At 59.0% G+C, this 19,654-nt stretch overlaps 2 protein-coding genes across 3 annotated transcripts in view; one reads left to right on the top strand and one right to left on the bottom strand.

Moving 5' to 3' along the window:
- The window catches only part of LOC146422673 (protein Wiz-like), a 34,263-nt gene extending 33,841 nt beyond the window's left edge, over positions 1–422 (top strand). Inside the window, exon 8 of the mRNA XM_085045779.1 lies at positions 322–422. Within this exon, the coding sequence (XP_084901905.1) occupies positions 322–422 (101 nt within the window). The remainder of the gene's footprint in view (positions 1–321) is intronic.
- Positions 383–19,462, bottom strand: RASAL3 (RAS protein activator like 3). Of its 2 annotated transcripts, none has more exons than XM_085045939.1 (19): positions 19,336–19,462; positions 17,409–17,964; positions 16,068–16,165; positions 15,669–15,750; positions 15,341–15,387; positions 14,831–14,919; positions 14,228–14,348; positions 13,218–13,316; positions 12,094–12,624; positions 10,610–10,754; positions 9,805–9,949; positions 8,733–8,969; positions 7,294–7,495; positions 6,081–6,184; positions 5,176–5,509; positions 4,217–4,336; positions 3,001–3,224; positions 1,435–1,510; positions 383–600 (listed from the first exon to the last, which is right to left on the bottom strand). In XM_085045939.1, the coding sequence occupies exons 2-19, from the start codon at positions 17,962–17,964 to the stop codon at positions 460–462; spliced, it is 3,351 nt and encodes a 1,116-aa protein (XP_084902065.1). In that variant the 5' UTR covers positions 19,336–19,462; the 3' UTR covers positions 383–459. The 2 variants fall into 2 exon arrangements, with proteins under 2 accessions (XP_084902065.1, XP_084902066.1); XM_085045940.1 differs by having other exon boundaries at positions 5,176–5,422.
- Positions 19,463–19,654: the final 192 nt, after the last annotated feature.

The raw sequence follows: 19,654 nt of genomic DNA, 5'->3' as shown, positions 1-19,654 counted from the left end.
GGCTCTGTCACTGTCCCCAAAGTGTCCCCAGAGTGTCACCTGAGGGGCACTGGGCCCTGTCACTGTCCCCAGAGTGTCACCTGAGTGTCACCTGAGTGTCACCTGAGTGACCCTGGGCCCTGTCACTGTCCCCAGAGTGTCACCTGGGGGACACTGGGGTCTGTCACTGTCCCCAAAGTGTCCCCAAAGTGTCACCTGAGTGACCCTGGGCCCTGTCACTGTCCCCAAAGTGTCACCCGAGGGTGCCCTGCCACCCCCCAAGTGTCCCCACAGCCCTGTTCTCCCTGTCACCACCCCCCAAGTGTCCCCAGGTGTCCCCAGGGATGTCCCCAGGGATGTCCCCGGCGTGGCGCTGGCGGCAGAGAGGTGACAACGCGCCACCCTCGGTGACAACACCGTTTATTCCCGGCGCGGCTCGGTGACAGCGACACGGCGGCGACACCTGGGGGACAGGCGGAGTCACACGCTGGTGGCCTGCGCGTCGTCGGCGGGCTGGTCCCACCCCCTTGGCGACACGGCGGGGACAGCGCGGGCGTGTCGCGGGGTGGTGGCACCGCGCAGCTCCGAGAGCTCCTGCTGCAGGGCCGAGAGCCGGCGCGCCTGGGGACACAGGGATGTCACCTGCGTGTCACCTGGGGGCATCTGAGTGTCATCTGGTCACCTCAGAGTCACCTGAGGGTCATCTGGTGTCATTTGGGTGTCATCTGGTGTCATCTGGGTCACCTGAGTGTCACCTCAGGGGTACCTCAGGATCACCTCTGGGTCACCTGGTGTCACCTGGGGGTCATCTGGTGTCACCTGGGTGTCACCTGGGGGTCATCTGGTGTCCCTTGAGTCACCTGAGTGTCACCTCAGGGTCACCTGGGGTCACCTGGGTGTCACCTCAGGGTCATCTGGTCACCTCAGGGTCACCTCAGAGTCACCTGAGGGTCATTTGGTGTCACCAGGGTCACCTGGGTGTCATCTGGGTCACCTCTGGGTCACCTCAGGATCACCTCTGGGTCACCTGGGTGTCACCTCTGTGTCACCTGGTGTCACCTGGGTGTCACCTGGGGGTCACCTGAGTGTCATCTGGGTCACCTCAGGATCACCTGGGTCACCTCTGGGTCACCTCAGGGTCACCTGGTGTCACCTCAGGGTCACCTCAGGGTCACCTGGGTGTCACCTGGTCACCTCAGGGTCACCTATGGGTCACCTCTGGGTCACCTCAGGGTCAACTCCAGGTCCCTCTGGGTTAACTCTGGGTCACCCCAATGTCCCTAAGGTCCCCTATTGTCCCCAATGTCCCCAAATGTACCCAAAATCCCCAATGTCTCAAATATCCCCAGTGTCCCCCAACATCCCCAATGTCCCCAATGTCCCCATGTCCCCAGTGTCCCCAGTGTCCCCAGTGTCCCCAGTGTCCCCAGTGTCCCCAGTCCCTCCCAGTCTCACCAGTTCCCAGCCCTTCTCCTCGTTGGTTTTCAGCCTCTCCAGGTCCTTCTTCCGACTTCCTTCAGCCGCCGTCAGCCTGGGGGAGGTGACACTTGGGGACATCAAACTGGGACACCAAACTGGTTTGGGACATCCAAACTGGGACCCCAAACTGGGACATCCAAACTGGGACACCAAACTGGTTTGGGACCCCAAACTGGGACCCCAAACTGCTCTGGGACATCCTAACTGGGACACCAAACTGGTTTGGGACCCCAAACTGGGACATCCAAACTGGGACATCCTAACTGGTTTGGGACACCAAACTGGGACATCCAAACTGGTTTGGGACCCCAAACTGGGACATCCAAACTGGGACATCCACACTGGTTTGGGACACCAAACTGGGACCCCAAACTGGGACATCCTAACTGGGACATCCCAACTGGTTTGGGACATCCAAACTGGGACATCCAAACTGGGACATTCAAACTGGGACATCCAAACTGGTTTGGGACACCAAACTGGGACATCCAAACTGGTTTGGGACATCCAAACTGGGACCCCAAACTGGGACATCCAAACTGGGACATCCCAACTGGGACATCCCAACTGGTTTGGGACCCCAAACTGGGACATCCCAACTGGGACATCCCAACTGGGACATCCAAACTGGTTTGGGACCCCAAACTGGGACATCCAAACTGGTTTGGGACTCCAAACTGGGACACCCAAAACTTTGGGAAATCCACACCTTTGGAACATCCAAATTTCGGGTTTTCCCCGTTTAGTGACACCCCAGGTTTGTCACACCCCGTATTGGGGTTTGACACCCCATTTTGGGATTTTCCCTCCCCATTTTGGGGTTTTCCCCCCATTTTTAAGGTTTTTTCTCCCCATTTTGAGATCCCAACTGGCCCCAGATTTATCACACCCCATTTTTAGGGTTTTACCCCCATTTTTAGGGTATTTTCCCCCATTTCAGGTTCCCATCTGAACCCCACCTTCATCACACCCCATTTTTAGGGTTTTCCCCCCACATTTTGGGTTTTTTCCCCATTTTTAGGATTTTCCCCCCACATTTGGGGTTTTTTCCCCATTTTTAGGGTGTTTTCCCCTCACATTTTGGAGTTTTTCCCCCCATTTTTAGAGTTTTGCCCTCACATTTCAGGGTTTTTTTCCCCATTTTAGGGTTTTTTCCCCCATTTCAGACTCCCACCTTGCCCCCAGGTTTATCACACCCCATTTTTAGGGTTTTTCCCCCCACATTTTTGTTTTTTCCCCCATTTGTAGGGTTTCCACCCCACATTTCGGTTTTTTCCCCATTTTCAGGGTTTTTTCCCTATTTTTAGGGTTTTTCCCCCATTTCAGACTCCCACCTTGCCCCCAGGTTTATCACACCCCATTTTTAGGGTGTTTTCCCCCATTTTTTAGGTTTTTTTCCCCATTTATAGGGTTTTTCCCCCCACATTTCGGGGTTTTTTCCCTCATTTTTAGGGTTTTTCCCCCCACATTTCGGGTTTTTTCCCCATTTTCAGGGTTTTTTTCCCCTATTTTTAGGGTTTCTCCCCCATTTCAGACTCCCACCTTGCCCCCAGGTTCGCCGCCCTGGCATTTCCCTGCTCCAGCCGCTCGCGGAGCTCCGCCAGCTCCTCCCGGTGGAGCTCCGCGTTCCGCGCCTCCCTCTCGCGGAGCTCCGCCAGCTCCTCCCGGTGGAGCTCCGCGCTCCGAGCCGCCCGAGCCTCCGCCTGCTCCAGCCGCTCGCGGAGCTCCGCCAGCTCCTCCCGCAGCGCCTCCAGCAGCCGCCCGTGCTGGGGACAGAGGGGACAGTGTCACCGGGGTTTGGGGACACGGTTACCGGGATTTGGGGACACTGAGGACAGTGTCACCGGGGTTTGGGGACACTGGGGACAGTGTCACCGGGGTTTGGGGACACTGGGGACAGGGTTACCCTGGGGCACCGGGGGCTGGGGACACTGAGGACAGCGTCACCGGGATTTGGGGACACTGGGGACAGAGTTACCGGGGTTTGGGGACACTGGGGACACGGTTATTGAGGGCTGGGGACAGAGGGTACAGTGTCACCGGGGTTTGGGGACACTGCGGACAGGGTTACCGGGATTTGGGGACACTGAGGACAGTGTCACCGGGGTTTGGGGACACTGGGGACACGGTTACCGGGATTTGGGGACACTGGGACAGGGTTACCGGGGTTTGGGGACACTAGGGACAGGATTACCGTGGGGCAACGGGGCTTGGGGACACTGGGGACAGGGTTACTGGGATTTGGGGACACTGGGGACAGGGCTACCGGGGTTTGGGGACACTGGGGATAAGGTTACCGGGGTTTGGGGACACTGGGGACACAGTTATTGAGGGCTGGGGACCCTGGGGACGCTGGGGACAAGGTTATCGGGGGCTGGGGACACTGGGACAGCGGGACAGCATCACCGGGGGGACAGGGGGACACAGCAGGGACAGCGGGACAGTGTCACCCGGGGGACAGCAGAGGACACTGGGGACAGCGGGAGAGCGTCACCGGGGGCTGGGGACACTGAGGACAGAGTTACCAGGGTTTGGGGACACTGGGGACAAGGTTACCGAGGGCTGGGGACACTGGGGACACTGGGGACAGAGTTACCGAGGACTGGGGACACTGGGACAGAGTCACCGGGGGACACCGGAGAGACACCGGGGGAGTGTCTAGGTGACACCGGGAGGTATCCAGGGGACAATGAAGGATATCCGGGGGACACCGGAGGGACACCGGAGGGACACCGGCACTGTCACCCGCCGGGGTTACCTTCTCGAGCGGCCGCAGCGCGTAGAGCTGTCCCGGTGTCACCGAGTCCTCGGCCAGGCGCTGCCAGGGCACGGCGGGCTTGCGGGGCAGCGACACCGACGGGCGCAGCTTGCCCCGGGGCTGCGGGTGACACCGGGAGTGGCCGGTTAGTGGCACCGCGAGTGGCATCGGGACATCGGGAGTGGCATCGGGACACCGGGAGTGGCACCGGGACACGGGGAGTGGACCGGGAATAGCCCGGGAGTGGCCCGTTAGTGACACCGGGAGTGGCACCGGGACACCGGGATTGACACCGGGACAGCCTCTAGTGTCACCGGGACACCTATTAATGTCCCTTAATGGCACCAGGACACTCTTTAGTGTCACCGGGACACCGGGAATGTCCCGTTAAAGTCCCGTTATGTCCCCGGGACACCCATTAATGCCACCGCAAGTCGGGTTAGTGTCACCGGGACACCTATTAATGTCCCTTAATGGCACCAGGACACTCTTTAGTGTCACCGGGACACCGGGAATGTCCCGTTAAAGTCCCGTTATTGTCCCCGGGACACCCATTAATGCCACCACAAGTCGGGTTAGTGTCACCGGGACACCTATTAATGTCCCGTTAATGGCACCGGGACACTCTTTAGTGTCACCGGGACACCGGGAATGTCCCATTGATGTCACTGAGCCACCTATTAATGTCCCATTAACGGCACCGGGACACCGGGAATGTCACCACCACACCCGGGAATGTCCCTTAATGGCACCGGGACACCCATTAGTGTCACGGGGACACCGGGAATGTCCCATTAATGTCCCCTCAATGTCCCCAGGACACCCATTAATGCCACCATACGTCGGGTTGATGTCACCGGTCACTCTCCACACCCCCCCCACCTCCCGATGTCCCCAATGTCCCCAATGTCCCCAATGTCCCCGATGTCCCCGATGTCCCCAATGCCCCCATCACTCACCAGGCCATCCCCGCTCCCCGCTGTCCCCACGGCCACCTCGGGTGTCACCTGGGCCGCCTGTCGGTCACCGTCCGGCCCCACCGGCCCCCTGGCCGCCTTGCCCTGCGCCGGCACGCTCTGAGTGCGCTGGACATTGCGGCGTCGCCGGGATGTCACCGCGATTGTCACCGGGGACGGCGGTGACACCGGGGATGGCTCTGTCACTGTCACCGCTGTCCCCTCGTCGCCGCTGCGGCCGCGCCGGACGCTGGTCAGCGATTGGCTCTTGAGCAGAGGGCTGTGCTTGCCGAGCTCCCGAGGGGCGACAAAGCTGGGCTTGGGGGGCTCGGCGGGGCTGCGGGGACACGGGGACAGTGGGGACAGTGGGGACAGTGGGGACAGTGGGGACAGAGGGGACAGTGGGGACAATGGGGACAGTGGGACAGTGGGGACAAGGGGACAGTGGGGACAGTGGGGACAATGGGACAGTGGGGACAAGGGGACAGTGGGGACAGTGGGGACAAGGGAACAGTGGGGACAAGGGGACAGTGGGGACAGTGGGGACAAGGGAACAGTGGGGACAAGGGGACAGTGGGGACAAGGGGCTGTGGGGACACGGGGACAGTGGGGACAGTGGGGACAAGGGGACAATGGGGACAGTGGGGTGGGGACAAGGGGACCCCAAATCCTGTTGGGATCAAACCCAGCTCCCGACCCCAAATGGGATCAGAGACCCCAAATCCTAATGTTATCTGACTCAGCTCCCAGAGATATTCCCAAGCGTCCCAAATGTCCCCCTTGTCCCCTCATGTCCCCCTTGTCTGCACATGTCCCGCAGTGTCCTCCTTCTCCCCACATCCCCCTTGTCCCCAGATGTCCCCAGGTGTCCCCAAATGTCCCCAGATGTCCCCAGATGTCCCTGGTACCTCCTGGCAGCGCTGGAGCTGAGCCGGACGGACACAGGGACAGGTGTCCCCTCCCTGATGGCCCTCAGGATGGTGGGCAGTGGCTCCAGGTCCTCCTGCGTGGCCTTGGGGACACCATGGGGACATTGTGGGGACATTGTGGAGACAACGGGGACATTATGGGGACACCGTGGGGACAATGAGGACACCACAGGGACACCCTGGGGACATTATGGGGACAACGGGGACATTATGGGGACACCATGGGGACAATGAGGACACCACGGGGACACCATGGGGACATTGTGGGGACAATGGGGACATTAAGGGGGCGTTATTGGGACATTATGGGAACAACAGGGACATTATGAGGACAACAGGGGACATTAAGGGGACAATGGGGACACCATGGGGACATTAAGGGGACATTGTGGGGACCTTATTGGGACAATGGGGACGTTATGGGGACATTATCAGGACAACAGGGACACCATGGGGACAATGGGGACACCAGGGGGACAACGAGGACATTAAAGGGACACCATGGAGACATTAAGGGGACAACGGGGACACCATGGGGACATTAAGGGGACAATGGGGACATTATAAAGACATCATAGGGACGTTATGGGGCACCTTGGGGACACTTTGGGGACATTGGGGACATCTTGGGGACACCTTGGGGACATTAGGGACACCTTGGGGACACCTTGGGGACATTTGGGGACAATGGGGACATTATAGGGACATCATGGGGATGTTATGGGGGCACCTTGGGGACACTTTGGGGGCATTGGGGACATCTTGGGGACACCTTGGGGACACCTTGGGGATACCTTGGGGACACCTTGGGGACATTAGGGACACCTTGGGGACATTTAGGGACAATGGGGACATTATAGGGACATCATGGGGACGTTATGGGGGCACCTTGGGGACACTTTGGGGACATTGGGGACATCTTAGGGACACCTTGGGGACATTTAGGGACATTGGGGACATCTTAGGGACATCTTGGGGACACCTTGGGGACACCTTGGGGACCTTGGGGACATTCAGGGACATTGGGGACGTCTTAAGGACAACGAGGACACCACGGGAACAACAAAGACACCTTGGGGACATTAAGGACACCCTGGGGACACCCTGGGGACACCCTGGGGACACCAATGTCACGTTACAGGGACACCAGGTGGACAAGGTGACCAAGGTGACAAAGGGGCCGCGGTGGCACCTGGTCGAGGCCGGAGAAGATGTCACAGAGCAGCAGGTGCAGGGTGGCCAGCTCCAGCGCCAGGTCCACGTGGCCATCGTAGGTGGCCATGTTGGCCTGGCCGTCCGGGGTGGCCACGGCCAGCAGGAAGTCGGACATGGTGGCCCAGTTGTGCTCCAGGAAGTCGTTCATGAAGGTCATGTAGGGCTCCTTGTCGCCAAACCTGGTGGTCATCATGGCCGTGGTGGTCATCGTGATGGTCGTTGGCAGGGTGGTCATTGTTGTGGTGGTCATTGTTGTGGTGGTCATTGTCAGGGTGGTCATTGTTGTGGTGGTCATGGTTGTGGTGGTCATCATGGTCGTGGTGGTCATCGTGGTGGTCATTGTCAGGGTGGTCATTGTTGTGGTGGTCATGGTCGTGGTGGTCATCATGGTCGTGGTGGTCATCGTGGTGGTCATTGTCAGGGTGGTCATTGTTGTGGTGGTCATGGTTAGGGGTCATTGTCATGGTGGTCACTGTTGTGGTGGTCATTGTCAAGGTGGTCATTGTTGTGGTGGTCATCGTCATGGTGGTCATCATGGTCGTGGTGGTCATTGTGGTGGTCATTGTGGTGGTCATTGTCAGGGTGGTCATTGAAGGGAGTGATCATCATGGTGGTCATTGTGGTCATCATCATGATGGTCATTGTCGTGGTGGTCATTGTCATGGTGGTCATCATCATGGTGGTCATTGTCAGGGTGGTCATTGACAGGAGTAATTGTTGTGGTGGTCATTGTGGTCATGGTAGTGTGGTCATTGGTCATGGTCGTGGTGGTCATGATGGTCATTGTCATGGTGGTCATCATCGTGGTCATGGTGGTCATGGTCAGGGGTCATTGTCATGGTGGTCATCATCATGGTCAGGGGTGACTGGCCTTGGTCAAGGGCCATTGTCATGGTGGTCATCATCATGGTGGTCATGGTCAGGGGTCATCATCATGGCTAACGGGTCATTGTCATGGTCAAGGGTCACCACCATGGTCAGAAGTCATTGACATGGTCAGGGGTCACCACCATGGTCAGGGGGTCATTGTCATGGTCAGTGGTCACCATCACAGTGATCATTATCATGGTCAGTGGTCACCATCATGGTAGTCATTATCATGGTCAGTGGTCACCATCATGGTGATCCTTGTCATGGCCAGTGGTCACCATCATGGTGGTCATTATCAGGGTCAGTGGTCACTATTGTGGTCAGTGGTCACCATCATGGTGATCATCATCATGGTCAGTGGTCACCATCACATCAGTGATCATTATCATGGTCAGTGGTCACCATCATGGTGATCATCATCAGGGTCAGTGGTCACCATCATGGTGGTCATTATCATGGTCAGTGGTCACCACCATGGTCAGTGGTCACCACCATGGCCAGCGGTCACTTTCACAGCCACCCCCTCCCCACCCCACCATGACCTACGTGGTGAAGTTGGCCAAGTTCTGGATGACCTTTGCCACCAAGGTCAGCGTCCGCGAGGTGACCTCCCCGGGGTACTCCTGCACCAGGCCGAAGAGGCTTGGGGACATGATGGCCGGACAGAGGAACCGCAGGAACAGCGAGGCCGACACCAGCCGCTGGCCGGTGGTCACCTTGCCCCTGGCCGCGCACTCCTCGCGCCACGCCGAGAACACCGCGGCCAGCTCGGCCGGGAAGGACCTGCGCCGGGACACGTGGTGGGGTTGGGGACATGGAGGTGACATCAGGGGTGGTGGGACTGAGTGGGGCTGTGGTCATCCCTGGGGTGGTGACCACCCTGTCTCTGTCCCCAAGGTTGTCATGAGGTCTTTCCTGATGTCCATCTCTGTCCCCAAGGTTGTCCCCAGGTCCTTCCTGATGTCCATCCTCATCTCTGTCCCCAAATGTGTCATGAGGTCCTTCCTGATGTCCATCTCTGTCCCCAAACTTGTCCCCAGGTCCATCCTGATGTCCATCTTTGTCCCCAAGGTTGTCCCCAGGTCCATCCTGATGTCCATCTCTGTCCCCAAGGTTGTCCTCAGGTCCATCCTGATGTCCATCCCCATCCCTGTCCACCATCTCTGTCCCCAAACTTGTCCCCAGGTCCGTCCATCTCCAGGTCCACTCTCATGTCCAGGCTCCTCCCAGGCCCTCCTGGCCCTGGTGTCCCCCAGTGCCACCCCGATGTCCCCAGGTGCCACCCCAATGTCCCCAGGTGCCACCCTGACGTCCCCAGTGCCTCCCTGGTGCCCCCAGTGCCATCCCGATGTCCCCAGGTGCCACCCTGCTGTCCCCAGGTGCCACCCTGATGTCCCCAAGTGCCACCCCGATGTCCCCAGGTGTCACCCCAATCTCCCCAGGTGCCACCCTGATGTCCCCAGGTGCCACCCCGATGTCCCCAGGTGCCACCCTGATGTCCCCTGGTGCCACCCCACTGTCCCCCAGTGCCACCCAATGTCCCCAGGTGTCACCCCACTCTCCCCCAGTGCCACCCCTCTGTCCCCAGTGCCACCGCGCTGTCCCTGCTGTCCCTCACTCGGTGCCGTCGGTGATGCTCCTCAGGGTCTCCTGGCACACCTGCCGCAGGTGCTCCTGGTGCTGGCACAGCTCCACCCCCGACACCTTGCTGGGGTCAACCTCGGCGCTCTGCTCAGAGCTGCACAGCTGGGCCACCACCTCCCCTGGGGACAGGGACAGCCGGCAGGGGACACAGAGGTCACCGGGGTGGGGATGGCAGCGAGGAACCCAAAACATGTCACCATGGATGGTCATGGTGTCCCACAGCCCATGAGGGGACTGGCTGGTCACCAACATGGTCACCACCATGGATGGTCAGGGTGCCCCACAGCCCATGATGGGACCCAGTGGTCACCAACGTGGTCACCAGCATGGATGGTCAGGATGTCCCACGGCCCATGATGGGACCAAGTGGTCACCACCATGAGTGGTCAGGGGTGTCCCACAGCCCATGTGGGGACACGGTGGTCACCACTGTAGTCACAACCATGGATGGTCAGGGATGTCCCACAGCCCATGATGGGACCAAGTGGTCCCCACCATGGTCACCACCATGGATGGTCAGGGTGCCCCACAGCCCATGATGGGACCAAGTGGTCCCCACCGTGGTCACCACCATGGATGGTCAGAGTGTCCCATGACCCATGAGGGGACAGAGTGGTCACCAACATGGTCACCACCATGGATGGTCAGGATGTCCCACAGCCCATGATGGGACCAAGTGGTCCCCACCATGGTCACCACCATGAATGGTCAGGATGTCCCACAGTCCCAGTGCCCGGTGCCACCCAGAATGTCCCCCCGGGATGTCCCCTGTCCCCTACCCAGCGTGTCCTGGAGGTACTTTGCCCCCACCAGCTTCATGTACTCGTCGATGGCCTTGGTGGCCACCGTGTTCTCGCGGAAGATCAGCGCCTCGTGGTCATCGAAGCGGTCAAGCTCGGCCACGCCCAGGTCGATCAGGAAGGACTGTGGGGACACGAGGTGACAAGGGGGACATCGAAAGGTCACCTCAGCCTGGGTGTCCTGGTGCTCACCTGGGGTGGGTTTGTCACCTACAGTCCTTAAAAATACCCTGAAAAGTACTAAAAGAGCCCTAAAAATACTCTAAAATCTACTAAAAAAGCCCTAGGAAAGTCCTAAAAACATCCTAAAAAAGGCCCGAAAAGCAGCCTAAAAAAATCCTAAAAAAGTCTTTAGAGAACTCTAAAAAAATCCTGAAAAATTCTAAAAAAGCTGCTAGAAAACCCTAAAAAAGCCCTAAGAAACCCTAAGAAACACTGAAACAAAAACCAACTCATCCAACCCAAACCAACTCATCCCATCCCATCAAACTCATCCATCCCAACCTAATTCAATCCATCCATCCCATAAATCCCATAAATCTTATCCCATCAATCCCATCCCATCCATCCCATCCCATCCCGTCATCCCATCATCCCATCCCATTATCCCATCATCCCATCCCATCATCCCATCCATCCCATCCCATCCCATAAATTTTATCCATAAATTTTATCCCATCCCATCCCATCAATCCCATCCCATCCATCCCATAAATCCCATCCCATAAATCCCATCCCACCCCATCCCATCGATCCCATCCCATCCCCATCCCAACCCAAACCATCCATCCCATCCCATTGATCCCATCCCATCCCATCCCATCAAACTCATCCATCCCAACCCAACTCAACTCAACCAACCTAACCCAACCATCCCATCCCATAAATTTTATCCCATAAATCCCATCCCATCCCATCCCATCCCATCCCATAATTTTTATCCCATAAATCCCATAAATCCCATAAATCCCATAAATCCCATAAATCCCATCCCATCCCATCCCATCAATTTTATCCCATAAATCCCATCCCATCCCATCCCATCGATCCCATCCCATTGATCTGATCTGATCTGATCTCATCTCATCCCATTGATCCCATTGATCCCATTGATCCCATTGATCCCATCCCATAAATCTTATCCCATAAATCCCATCCCATCCCATCCCATCCCATCCCATCCCATCGATCTGATCTGGTCTCATCCCATCCCATCCCATTGATCCCATTGATCCCATCCCATCCCATCGATCCCATCCCATTGATCTGATCTGATCTGATCTGATCTCATCTCATCTCATCTCATCTCATCTCATCTCATCTCATCTCATCCCATTGATCCCATTGATCCCATTGATCCCATTGATCCCATCCCATCCCATCCCATAAATCTTATCCCATAAATCCCATCCCATCCCTCCCACCCCACCCCAAACCCCACCCCACCCACCCGTCGGTCCCACCTTGGCCTTGCCGGTGCTCTGCAGCACTCTGACCAACGCCCCGGCCAGCTCCTCCTTGTGCCGGACGGCGATGACCGCTTCCAGCCGGCCGCACAGCCGGCCGTAGTGGAAGGTGACAAACTCGGCCAGCTCCTTGTACCTCACGATGGGCAGCACCCTGACCTCGCGGTACCTCCCGCCCAGCCGCACGGCCGGCGACCTCTCGCCGTGTCCGGCGCCGGACAGCGGGTACCAGCGCTCCGGTGGCCGCAAGGCCAGCTCGGCCAGCGGGACGGTGACGACGGCCAGCGGGGAGGTCGGGTGGTCATCGCGGCACAGGGCGATGGTCAGTGAGCGGGCGGGGGGCAGGGCGGGCAGGTGGAAGAGCTCGCCCCAGAAGAGCTGACCGTCCGCTGCGGACACTTTGGCCGTGGTGAGGGCGAAGGTGGCGCCGTCCAGCTGGAGGTGACAGCGGAGGTGACGGCGTGGCGGGAGGTCGCGACCTTCGTAGATCCAGAGGGTCAGCGAGAGCTCCAGGCGCTCGATGTTGTCCTGAGGGGACATGGGGACATGGTGGGGACATGGTGGGGACATGGTGACATGGTGGGGACATGGTGGGGACATGGGGACATGGTGGGGACATGGTGGGGACATGGGGACATGGTGGGGACATGGTGGGGACATGGGGACATGGTGGGGACATGGTGGGGACAGGGGGACATGGTGGGGACATGGTGGGGACATGGTGGGGACAGGGGGACATGGTGGGGACATGGTGGGGACAGGGGGACATGGTGGGGACAGGGGGACATGAGAGGACATGGAGAGGACAGGAGGGGACATGAGGGGACAGGAGGGGACATGGAGGGACAGGAGGGGACACCTGGGAGTGGTGGGAATATGGAGGGACAGAGAGGACATGGAGGGACAGAGGGGACAAAGAGAGGACAATGGTGAGGACACAGAGGGACAGGAGGTGACATGGGTGACACTGGGGATGTCCAGGCCGGGCGCTTTGTGCCTCAGTTTCCCCACCCACCCCAAGCACAGGAGCGTCCCGGTGGTGGCAGGGTGTCCCCAAGGTCCCCAAGATGTCCCCAGGATGTCCCCAGGGTGTCCCCAGGGTGTCCCCAAGGTGTCCCCACCTTGTCCGGCCGCGCTGTCCTGCGCAGCTCCTCCACCCATCGGTCTCGCTCGGCCGGCGAGGAGCAGCAGAAGGAGCGACTGACGCCACCCTTGATCACCTGGGGACACCGGGGGACAGCGGGGTGACACCGGGGTGACACCGGGGGGACACCAGGGGGACACCGAGGGGACAGGGAGGTCCTCCTGGGGTGCTCTGGGTGTCCCTTTGTGGGGTCTGGGGTGTCCCTTTAATGTCCCCTGGGTGTCCCTTTTGGGGTCTGGGTGTCCTGGATGTCCCTTGGTGTCCCCTGAGTGTCCCTTAGTGTCCCCTGGGTGTCCCTTTTGAGGTCAGGAGTGTCCCTTGGTGTCCCCTGGTGTCCCTTAGTGTCCCCCGGGTGTCCTTTGTGGGGTCTGGGTGTCCCTTTTGGGGTCAGGGGTGTCCCTGGGTGTCCCTTAGTGTCCCCTGAGTGTCCCTTAGGGTCCCCCGGGTGTCACTTTGGGGTCAGGGGTGCCCTGAGTGTCCCTTAAGGTCCCCCGGGTGTCACTTTGGGGTCCCCTGGTTGTCCCTTTGGTGTCCCCCAGGTGTCCCTTAGTGTCCCCCGGGTGTCAGTTTGGGGTCTGGATGTCCCTTTGGTGTCCCCAGGATGTCACTTTGGTGTCCCTTTGGTGTCACTTTGGGGTCTGGATGTCCCTTTCGTGTCCCCTGGGTGTCCCTTAGTGTCCCCTGGATGTCCCTCAGTGTCCCCCGGCTGTCCCTCAGTGTCCCCAGACTGTCCCTTTGGTGCCCCCTGAGTGTCACTTTGGAGTCTGGATGTCCCTTTGGTGTCCCCCGGCTGTCCCTCAGTGTCCCCCGGGTGTCCCTTTGGTGTCCCCCGGCTGTCCCTCGGTGTCCCCCGGCTGTCCCTCAGTGTCCCCTGGGTGTCCCTTTGGTGTCACTTTGGGGTCTGGATGTCCTTTTAGTGTCCCCCGGCTGTCCCCGCGGTGTCCCCCGGCTGTCCCCGCGGTGTCCCCTCCCCGCCCCTCCCCCTACCTGGAAGCAGCTCCTCCCCCCCACCACACTGCCGTGCACCGGCCGCACGATGACGTCATCGCCGGTGACATCCAGCTCGCCTGGGGACAGCAGCGAGTCCCGCGAGCCCCAGGCGGGGACCCTGCGTGGGGACAGCACTGTCACCGGAGTGTCACCATAGCGTCACTTGGACCCCAAGTGGGGACAGGAGTGTCACCAGAGTGTCACCACAGTGTCACCAGGACCCCAAATGGGGACAGCAGTGTCACCGGAGTGTCACCGGGACCCCAAATGGGGACAGCAGTGTCACTGCAGTGTCACCACAGTGTCACCAGGACCCAAAATGAGGACAGCAGTGTCACTGGAGTGTCACCAGGACCCCAAATGGGGACAGGAGTGTCACCACAGTGTCACAGGAGTGTCACCAGGACCCCAAACAGGGACAGGAGTGTCACCACAGTGTCACCACAGTGTCACCACAGTGTCACCAGGACCCCAAATGGGGACAGCAGTGTCACCGGAGTGTCACCACAGTGTCACCAGGACCCCAAACGGGGACAGCAGTGTCACCAGGACCCCAAAAACGGACCCCAAACGGGGACAGCAGTGTCCCCAACCCCCCACCTGTCACCGTCGGGTGTCACTGCTGCCAGCTCGGGCTTGGTGGCATTTCGACCTCTCCTGTCCCTCAGGAGCTTCTTCCAGAGCAAACCCTGCAGGAGGAGGGGACAGGGACAGCTGTGTCACCAGGGGTGGCACTGAGGGGACAGGGACAGCTGTGTCACCAGGGGTGGCACTGAGGGGACAGGGGTGGCACTGAGGGGACAGGGGTGGCACTGAGGGGACAGGGACAGCTGTGTCTCCTCCAGGGGTGGCACTGAGGGGACAGGGACAGCTGTGTCACCTCCAGGGGTGGCACTGAGGGGACAGGGACAGCTGTGTCACCGGGGGTGGCACTGAGGTGACAGGGACAGCTGTGTCACCTCCAGGGGTGGCACTGAGGGGACAGGGGTGGCACTGAGGGGACAGGGACAGCTGTGTCACCTCCAGGGTGGCACTGAGGGGACAGGGATGGATCTGTGTCACCTCCAGGGGTGGCACTGAGGGGACATTTGGGTGACATTTGGGACTCACCTTGACGTTGCTGAACTGGGAGTGCTGAGAGCTCCTGTCGTCCTGGTCTGAGGGGACAGAGTGACCTCCGTGTCCCCAAGTGTCCCCAATGTCCCCAATGTCCCCAAGTGTCCCCAAGTGTCCCCAATGTCCCCAATGTCCCCAATGTCCCCCAATGTCCCCAATGTCCCCAGTGTCCCCAATGTCCCCCAATGTCCCCAATGTCCCCAGTGTCCCCAATGTCCTTAATGTCCCCAAACCCCCCAATGTCCCCAATGTCCCCAATGTCATCAAACCCCCAATGTCCCCAGTGTCCCCAAAGTCCCCAGTGCCACCCCCATGTCCTCACCAGTGTCCCTCCTGCCCGCCAGTGACATCGCGGTGCCATCGGAGGTGGCACTGCCAGCTCGGGTCCTGTTCCGCCAGGGGCCCTGGGGACATCGTGGTGTCACCAGTGCCACCCAGGGGACACTGCAGGGTCACCGGTGTCACCCAGGGGGCATCACAGTGTCACCAGTGCCACCCAGGGGACATTGCAGTGCCACCCAGGTGAGATCGTGGTGTCACCAGTGCCACCCAGGGGACACTGCAGGGTCATCAGTGCCACCCAGGGGACACCAGAGAGTCACCAGTGCCACCCAGGGGACATCGTGGTGTCACCAGTGCCACCCAGGGGACACCAGAGGGTCACCGGTGCCACCCAGGGACACCACCGTGTCCCCAGTGCCACCGCAGTGTCCCCACTCACCTCGGCCAGCGGCACCAGGCGGCCATCGACCAGCGAGAACTGCGACACGTCCCACACGGTGGCATCCGGTGACACCGGGGATGTCACCGCGGGGGGACCTGCGGGCACAGAACGGGGTGGCAGCAGTGTCACCCTGGGCTGGTGACAGGGACAGCCGGCCAGGGAGGGTGTGGTGGCACCAGGGGACAGCTGGCCATGGAGATGTCACCAGGGCTGTGGTGGCACCAGGGGACAGCTGGCCATGGAGATGCCACCAGGGCTGTGGTGGCACCAGGGGACAGCTGGCCATGGAGATGCCACCAGGGCTGTGGTGGCACCAGGGGACAGCTGGCCATGGGGTGGCACTCTGGGGGGCGTGGCAAGGTGACAATGACAGGGACAGTCCTGTGGGTGGCCTGAGCCTGTTTGGCCACCTGCTGGTGCCACCCTGGCATGGGGACAGCGGGGAGGGGACAGCAGGGAGGGGACAGAGGGGAGGGGACAGCGGGGGGAGGTGGCACAGAGGGGAGGGGACAGCAGGGGAGGGGACAGCTAGCCCCCCCCACCCCACACCCATCGTGACATCATCATCGTCATCCCAAAATTTATCGTCCCAAAAATTCGTCATCCCAAAGTTTATCAACCCAAAGTTCATCATCCCAAAATTTATCATCCCAAAGTTCATCACTCCCCACCCAAAATTTATCATCCCAAAATTCGTTATCCCAAAGTTATCATCCCAAAAATTTATCATCCCAAAGTTCTTCACTCCCCATCCAAAATTCGTCATCCCAAAATTCATCATCCCAAAATTATCATCCCAAAGTTTATCATCCCAAAATTTATCATCATCCCAAAAATTTATGATCCCAAAAATTTATCATCCCAAAATATTTATTGTCCCAAAGTTTATAATCCAAAAATTTATCATCCCAAAATTTATCATCCCAAAATTTATCATCATCCCAAAGTTTATCATCCCAAATTTCTTCACCCCCCACCCAAAATTTATCATCCCAAAGTTATCATCCCAAAATTCATCATCCCAAAATTCATCATCCCAAAATTTGTCATCCCAAAGTTTATCACTCCCCATCCAAAATTTGTCATCCCAAAATTCATCATCCCAAAATTCATTATCCCAAAATTTATCATCATCTCAAAATTTATCATCCCAAAGTTCTTCACCCCCCACCCAAAATTTGTCATCCCAAAGTTATCATCCCAAAATTTATCATCCCAAACTTCATCACTCCCCATCCAAAATTTGTCATCCCAAAAATTCATCATCCTAAAGTTTATCATCCCAAAATTCATCACACCCCAAAATCCTCATCACCCCACAACCCTCATCCCCCTCACCTGTCACCTCCTGTCCCCTCGGCTCCTCCTCGTCGCCGCTGTCACCTTGTCCCCACTGTCCCCCTTGTCCCCACTGTCCCCCTTGTCCCCCTTGTTGTCCCCCTTGTCCCCTCCTCCACCCCGCTGGCCTCAGGTACCTCTGCAGGGGTGGTGGCTTTGTCCCCTCTTGTCCCCCGCGCGTCCCCTCCTGTCCCCTCAGCTGTGCTGGCTTTGTCCCCTCGTGTCCCCCCCGTGTCCCCTCGTGTCCCCCCCGTGTCCCCTCCTGTCCCCGCGGCTCCTTGCTCGGCGCGGAAAAAGCTCTCCGGAACAGCGACCTCCTCGCGGTGGCCTTGGGGACACCCCTGTCACCCCCCGCCCTGTCACCCCCCCTGTCGCCCCCCCTGTCGCCGCTGTCGCCCGTGTCGCTGTCGGGGTGGCTGTAGGATCTCTTCCAGCCGCGCAGCCACCTCCTGCTGCCGGGGGACAGCGCGGTGTCACCGCTGGTGGCACTGAGCCACCGGTACGACTTGAGCAGCGACAGTGGCTCGGGGGTGGCCGGGGGGGCGGCGGGCTCCATCTGCGGGGAGATTTGGGGTCAAGGAAAGAAATTTTGGGGGTTTTTGGGGTGAGTTTGGGGTTTGGGGAGGAATTTTGGGGGTTTTGGGGTCATTTGGGGTGAGTTTGGGGTTTGGGGAGGAATTTTGGGGTGGATTTGGGGTGAGTTTGGGGTTGGGGGAGGGATTTTGGGGTAGTTGGGGTTTGGGGAGGAATTTTGGGGTTTGGATTTGGAATTTTGGGGGTTTTGGGGTCATTTGGGGTGAGTTTGGGACTGGGGAGAGGGTTTTGGGGGTTTTGGGTAATTTGGGGTGAGTTTGGGGTTTGGGGAGGAATTTTTGGGGGTTTGGATTTGGAATTTTTGGGGGTTTTGGGGTCATTTGAGGTGAGTTTGGGACTTGGGGGAGGAATTTTGGGGTTTTGGGGTGGATTTGGGGTTGGGAGAGGAATTTTTGGGGGTTTGGGGTCATTTGGGGTGAGTTTGGGGCTGGGGGGAGGAATTTTTGGGGTTTTGGGATTGGAATTTTTGGGTTGGATTTGGGGTTTGGGGAAGAATTTTGGCGTCTGCGGGGTGGATTTGGGGTTGGAGAGATCGGGAAAACCCAATTTTTTAGGATTTCCCACCCCCGAGGGGATCCCAAATCCCAAATTTTTAGGATTTTCCTACCCCCCGATCCCAATTTTTTAGGATTTTCCCACCCTCAGATCCCAAATTTTTGGGTTTTCCCACCCCCAGATCCCAAATTTTTGGGTTTTCCCATCCCCAGATCCCAATTTTTTAGGATTTCTCACCCCCCCGATCCCAATTTTTGTGTTTTCCCATCCCCAGATCCCAAATTTTTAGGATTTTCCCACCCCAGATCCCAATTTTTTGGGTTTTCCCTCCCCTTACGGCATCCCCACCCAACTTTTTAGGACTTCCCGCCCCCAGATCCCAATTTTTTGGGGAGTGCCGCAGGGAGTGGTGACAGGGAGGAGTGACAGCGCGCGACAAAGTGCCACCCCCGCGCCGCGCGCTCGGGCGACACCGGAGGCGTTTCCGTCGCGCCCCGACCGCGCTTCCCCTCCCCCACCGCACCCCAAAACCCCCCCTCTGTCCCCTCTGTCCCCTCGGGGGGTGGGGACACCGCCACGCCACCCCCAGACCCCCGACCCGCGCCACCCCCGCGGCGCCACCTGCGCTTTTGTCACCCCGCGCGCCGCTTTGTCACCTCCGGCGCGGGGGGGTGGTGACAATTTTTTGGGGTTCATCGCCACTCCGCGTCCCCGAAAAACCCCCCAGGAACACCCCCGAGGTGACCTCCGGGAGCTCGAGGGCCTCGGGGACACTTTGGGGACGTTCCGGGGGTGATTTGGGGGCGATTTGGGGACAGTTTGGGGACAGTTCGGGTACCTCTCCGGTCGCTGCCGCGCGCTGTTCCTGTCGCGGCTTCCTCCATGTGACCTGGTTGGGTTTTTGGTCACACCCTGACCTTCCTCCTCCTCCTCCTCCTCCTCCTCCTGCTCGCCCGGTCCTGCCCGGGCAGGTGACAACGCGGTGACATCGCGGGGACACCGCGGGGACATCGCTGGGATAACACCGGGAGGGAATCCGGTGGCTCTGGGGGTCATCCGGATCGATGGTCATTTGGGGGGATTTTGGGGTGGCCGGGGTGGTCTGAGTGACCGCTGGTCACTCGTAATGTCACCTCAAAGCCACCCCCTGGTCACTC

The sequence above is a fragment of the Lichenostomus cassidix genome, unplaced genomic scaffold (genome assembly GCF_008360975.1).
Source record: "Lichenostomus cassidix isolate B80296 unplaced genomic scaffold, HeHo_3.0 HiC_scaffold_39, whole genome shotgun sequence".
In the NCBI taxonomy this organism is placed as follows: Eukaryota; Metazoa; Chordata; class Aves; order Passeriformes; family Meliphagidae; genus Lichenostomus; species Lichenostomus cassidix.
This window is presented reverse-complemented; position numbering and strand designations above follow the sequence as displayed.

Excerpts from the sequence above, each read along its gene's own strand:
- RASAL3 (XM_085045939.1), bottom strand. The coding sequence starts at position 17,964 with ATGGAGCCCGCCGCCCCCCCGGCCACCCCCGAGCCACTGTCGCTGCTC. Across the intron at positions 6,185-7,293 it reads TCTTCTCCGGCCTCGACCAG|GCCACGCAGGAGGACCTGGA; the intron begins GTGCCACCGCGG and ends GGTGTCCCCAAG. Across the intron at positions 4,337-5,175 it reads CGGGGAGCGGGGATGGCCTG|CCCCGGGGCAAGCTGCGCCC; the intron begins GTGAGTGATGGG and ends TGTCACCCGCAG.